The sequence below is a fragment of the Acanthisitta chloris genome, unplaced genomic scaffold (genome assembly GCF_000695815.1).
Source record: "Acanthisitta chloris isolate BGI_N310 unplaced genomic scaffold, ASM69581v1 scaffold12433, whole genome shotgun sequence".
NCBI lineage: Eukaryota > Metazoa > Chordata > Aves > Passeriformes > Acanthisittidae > Acanthisitta > Acanthisitta chloris.
Window position 1 is genome coordinate 35554 of NW_008666649.1, and position 5400 is coordinate 40953.

Sequence of the window (5400 nt, forward strand, 5' to 3'; positions counted from 1 at the left end):
TGTTAAAGGTTGGCCTGATTTTTTACAACCCAGCAGTAGTCTCGGGTGGCCAGGCTGCTCTAAAAAGGCTTTTTGCCTTGCAGTCTCTTCCTACCTATGGTGCCTTGCAATTGATTCCCTTTTCCTTTTTAAGACGAAACCAAGTTAAAACTGTGGAATATCACCAACAAGAATGTGCTGCACCTTCCCACCATCTTCCATCATTTGCCACATTTGCTGTCAAAGGAGAACAGTCTGCAGCCAGCCGTGCATGTGGGACAGGGGCGCACTGGAGGTAAATGGGAATTAGTGCTGCTTCTGGTGCTCTTCCTCACCTTGGTGCCTGTCCCTCCCCTTTCCTCCGGGCCTGGCTGTGGTACAGACGTGAGCAGGGCTGGAGGAACGGCTGCATGCATCATGCAAGCTTCCTTAGGATCGTGACATGTGGGGTGGGTAAGCCATGTCACGTCTGTGAGTCGACGGGGGAGTGCTGTCTGTGCTCTTGACTGGCCCTAAAATGTTCTTGGTGCTTCTGCCAGATGTTGTTTGCTGCTTTCTGTATCCAGAGTGCTCTAGACTTTGCCTGGAAGGGGGGGTCAGGTGAAAGCATAGTTTGCAGGGTGCTTCATGAAGTCTCTAACTTGTCTAAAGAGGCAAATCCCAACTGGACTAGGACTTTGGTTACTAGACAATTCCTCCCTGCTCCCAAATCCCAGAGCCAAAGACCTGACCTGGCCCTTCTAAACTGAAGGGCTTCTGGCTGTGGGAGGGTTTGGAGAACAAGAGTGGTCTTGAAGTTGTTGTCCACAGGTTGAAAAGACCCCTGGGAGGAAGAAGGAGGTTGATTATTTCCTTAGACATCATTCCCTCAGGGAGAAAAGGCAGAGTCTGTCTAACTGCCATGGGTGCCCTGCCAGCCTGGCACACTGGGGTGCTGCTGGTTGGAGCTGAGCTGGGAGACAGGAGTTTGGGAACCCTGTGCAGCCCAGGAGCCCTCCAACCTGCTGCTCCCTGCTGGTTTTTAATGATGGAGCCTGGCACTGAGCAGGTGAACCATGAGGTGGTCATGGCAGCAGAGCAAAGTGTCTCACCCAACACAGCCCCTCTCTAAAATGTCTCCGTGGCCCTGGGCAGTGTCCGTCGTGATGGGAATCCCCAGCGTGAAGCGGGAGGTGCATTCCTACCTCACCGACACCCTCAACTCCCTCATCTCAGAGCTCACTCAGCAGGAGAAGGAGGACTCCGTCATCGTCGTCCTCATTGCCGAGGTAAGGCAGAGCTTTGCCAGTTTGCCCTGTTTCCCTGGCCCCATCCCACTGTCTGCCAGACTCTGCCAAACAGGATGGTGCTCACCTGGCCACCAGCACTGCCACTTGCCAGGTGGATAAACCCAGCCTTGGGCTGCTGTCCAGCTGGGATCATCAGGTGTGTATTGCCCAAAATGAAACACCAGTTCAGCCAGAGAGGTTTAGGATGTAAGCAGGCAGAAGTGTCAGTTAGCAGCTGCCAGTGTGGCATGTCACATCTAAATCATGATGCCTCTTGTAGGGTGCTCGAGTGGGTATTCCCAAGATGTGCTGGGGCAGCCTCATGACCATGTCTGGGGAGCTCTCAGACCTCCTCCTGGAGCAGCTCCGTTTCTCCACGTACCCGTGAGGCAGCACCTCTCAAAACCCAAGAGCTGATGATTCAGGGCTGAGACTAATATGCCTCTTTGTACTGGTGCCTGGAGTCCAGAATCAGTTGCTGAATCCAAGGGCTAAAAAGCCTTGATACATTAATCCGCAAGAGCTGCTTTTATCTGTGGGTTTAGATGGTTATTTTTCTCCATGGCTTTCCCCTCAGGATTATTTTCTTGAGCCTGAAGTGCATTTGTCTTAATTTCCAGAAATCCAGTGAGAAAGATAAACCTCAGTAGCCTGTTACTGGGAGTGGAACAAAGACCAATGTCTGGGTTCGCTGCCTGTTTACCCATAATTTGACATTTTGAGTAACATTTGGCCTTCAGGGCTGTGGCTGGTGTTTTGTACAAGGAGAAGGTATGCACAGATGGGTGCAGCCCAAAGTGCCCAGGACAGGGTTTGGTCCTGGCCATTGTTTGGCTTCCTTGGAGCCAGGACAGGTTTGGTGGCTGGTTCTGCACTGGCTAAGTTTAAACATGAGAGGTTTTAAGCAACTTGACCCAAACCAGCTCCTGTTTTGGACTGCAGCAATACAATTTTTAGTTGACTTGAAAATAACAGGCACACTGTGATGGCAGTTCCTGACTTCATGTGTACCTGTGGCAAGGGAAGTGAACAACAAACAGGTTAATTCTGACACCGTGAGATGCAGGAGCACACACACCATATCCCAGTAAAAGCAATGGCAGTTGTTGCAGATCCCACTGTTGTCACTGTCCTCTCTGCCCAAGTTTGCTCTTGGAGCTACACAACATTCTTCTTCCATACAAGTGTCTACCACTGCTGTTCCTGCTCTGCCTCTTGCCAAAGCATTTCTCCAGGTACCTGCACTTGTAGGACTCCTTGGGCAGGGGATAAAGAGCAAATTGTGGAGAGGGTGGTATGAACCTGGAGCACATGCCAGGTAATTTGGGGACTCAGCACCAGTGGAGTGACTGAACGTCCTTTTTGGGGTGGGGACGTCTCATTTCCAAGTGCCACTGCAGGTGTCATCCACAGTGGCCTGGCTGCCTGGGAGAGCCAGGGGTTCCTCAGCTGGCAGAGGGGAGCCCTGGGGCGAGGTGGCTGTCTCAGCTGTCACCATCCCACCCTTTGGTGGCAACTGTGGAGCTGCATGTTTCCTCCCAAAGCCAGGAGCATCTTTCCTGCCTTTGTTTTTCCTATTGCTGTTTTCTTGGCAGTGCTGAGGTAAGAAATCAGTTCAGCACTGGGACTCTGAGCCCTGTTTGGGAAAGGGACCTTTTCCTCGTGAGAAAACCCTCCCTTGTCACTGTTCCAGTGTGGAAGTGCTGTCCTCAGCTTGTGACACACATCCTTGGTGTCTCACTTCTCACCTCTGCCTGGTGCCAAGCACAGCAGCAGCTGCTCCCGGTTCCTGCGATGCTGTGTCTGCAGATCCACCGGGACACACGGTCCTGTGATCCATATGACTGCCCAAAACAGGAACCCCACCAGGAAACAGGAACAGTTTTGCTCCTGGGTCTCCTGCCCTTTGTTCTGGAGTTGTATTTCCCTGGTCACTGTGCAGATGGTTTCTGTCCAGTGCCTGTCCCTGTGTTTGCACTTATCTCACCCGCAGATAGCAGCGTGTGGCACTGCTGACCTTTGTGTCCCAACTGTTACGGGTTGCCAGGTTGATTGTGGGAACAAAGTGACCTTTGTGTCCCAACTGTTATGGGTTGCCAGGTTGATTGTGGGAACAAACTGGGGTTTCAGGAAGAAAACTGCCAAATTGAACCTGAAATGAAAAATGCACACTTATAAATAGACCCCTCTATTTCACCAAAAGGATGGAGATCTTTCTCTGCCAAGAGTATTCACTTGGTTGCAAGGCAGTGTGTATAGGGAAAAAATAAATAGCCCAGAAGTTACCACTTTGTGCAAACACTTGACTCTGGCAGGAGCAGAAGTGTCAGAAGAGCGTATGGGGAAGATGTGCAGGGTCATGAGTCCTTTGGGATGGATTTTGGTTAACACTGACCACAAAGGAGGGTTCGGGGGAGTCCAACAGCATGGGAGAGCCATAAAACTGGATAAAGGGAGACATGAAGATGATGCAGAAGTGCTGACAGTACCCCGGGGTGTGTTGAAGATGATTTCTGAGCCACAGGGGACACAGACTGGGGCTGAAGGCTCTAACAGTGCTTTTCTTTTGTTTTCAGACAGATCCACAGTACACGGCCGGAGTGGCAGAAAATATCAAAAACTTGTAAGCACTTCCAAATGGCTTCAGTGAACAGCCTGTGCCTGCAGCAAGGCCAGGGAGCAGCTTCGTTGAGGAGAAAATGCACACTTTTCTATTTTGTTGTTGTTTTGGGGTGGTTTTTTTCTGTTTTTAAACTCTGGGCTGTCTTTGCTATTGCCGCTTCCACTTTCTGCTTGTTCTAAAATGCATCCCAGATGCAGCTTCCAGGAGGCTGCTTTGTGCTCACAGGGTTTAACACACGTGGTCGTGCTGTTTTGTTTTGCTCCTTCTGTCCTGGGGCGTTGTGAGGAGATGGATTATTTAGATTTCCAGCCATCCTGGCACTTGTTCCTGCCCCTAGCACAGCCCTGTGCCTTGCTCTGTGCAGGCTGGGCAGTGTGGTGAGCACACCCAAATGCTCCTGCCTTATTTTGCTTTAAAATCATGATCCATCTTTCTTCCCACTCCAGCCTGTTTGTTTTCCCGTTGTTCCAGGCGCGAGTTACATTTGTCTCTCGCGCTGGATGCTATTTATGTCCTGGAGCCTTAGTGGCTTTTGCAGCTTCGTCTGTGCTGTTTAAGCAGAAGCTGGTGATGGATTATTAACCGTGAGCCAGTCCAGGCATTAACAGAGCTCGGAGGCAAAGGGAAAAAGGTGGTGAGAGAAGGGGCAGCGACTCCCGTCCAGCTCCTGCCATTGCGTGTTTCCAAGGGATCGCAGCGCGAAGGAGAAGCGAAAGGGCAGCACATCTCCAGCGCCCTGAGTCCCCGAGCCAATGGTGGGAGAGGGGCTGGGTGTGTGTGGAGGGTTGTGTTCCCAGGCACTTGCAGAAGAGCTGAAGCAGAACCCTCCATCTTGCAGTGCAGGAGCTGGCAGGGCTCCCCTCCTTCTGCCTGCTGGCAGGAGGACACACTTATCGGGGATAATGGGCTGATTGTCCGGTGGATCCTGATGAAATTACCGGGTGCTGCTGCACAGAGTGCCTCTGCGTAGAAGATCTGAAACTTTAATTGACTCGATGATTTGATTTCTCATCGTTTCCCCCCTCTCCAGTGCCTCCTGCCCCTCCCTGATTCACTGAAATCATTTTTCTTCCAAATGGAATTGAGGTGGTGTGGGGCCAGGGCAGGTTGGCTTCTCTCGCAGGAGGGAGAAAGCCGTTGCTGCTTCAGCTCAGTTTTGTCAGCTCAGTGAGAAGCTGCTGTTTCACTGCTGCCTGAGGAAGGGAAGATTTGAGCACGTTAGCTGAAAAACCTGCCAGTCCCAAGGAAGTAGGAATGAAGGGAAAAATAAGTGAGAAGTTTTTGGCAATCTCACTGCTTTGTCTCTCTCTGCCCCATCTCCCATCCTCCAGGCTCTGCACAAACAAAGGAAATCAGCCTTGCACCAAATGTTCTGGAAAAGGCAGTATAAAAATAACTGGTTTTCCCGCTTATCTCTCACAGTTAGAGCAGTCCCTGATGCTTGCAAGGCTGATGTAGGTGCCTACTTTTCAGATGGGTGACATTATTTTCTGTTTGAGTTTGACTCTTTAAAGGGTTCTTAACCACATT

The 5400-nt window shown here is 51.0% G+C and overlaps 1 protein-coding gene across 1 annotated transcript in view; it reads left to right on the forward strand.

Annotated features, from left to right (window-relative positions):
• MGAT4B (mannosyl (alpha-1,3-)-glycoprotein beta-1,4-N-acetylglucosaminyltransferase, isozyme B) overlaps positions 1-5400 on the forward strand; it is a gene marked incomplete at its 5' end in the record, with an annotated part of 14430 nt that overhangs the window by 732 nt on the left and 8298 nt on the right. The window contains 3 exons of the mRNA XM_009072222.1: positions 134-274; positions 1114-1247; positions 3824-3870. Coding sequence (XP_009070470.1) covers positions 134-274; positions 1114-1247; positions 3824-3870 — 322 coding nt within the window. The remainder of the gene's footprint in view (positions 1-133; positions 275-1113; positions 1248-3823; positions 3871-5400) is intronic.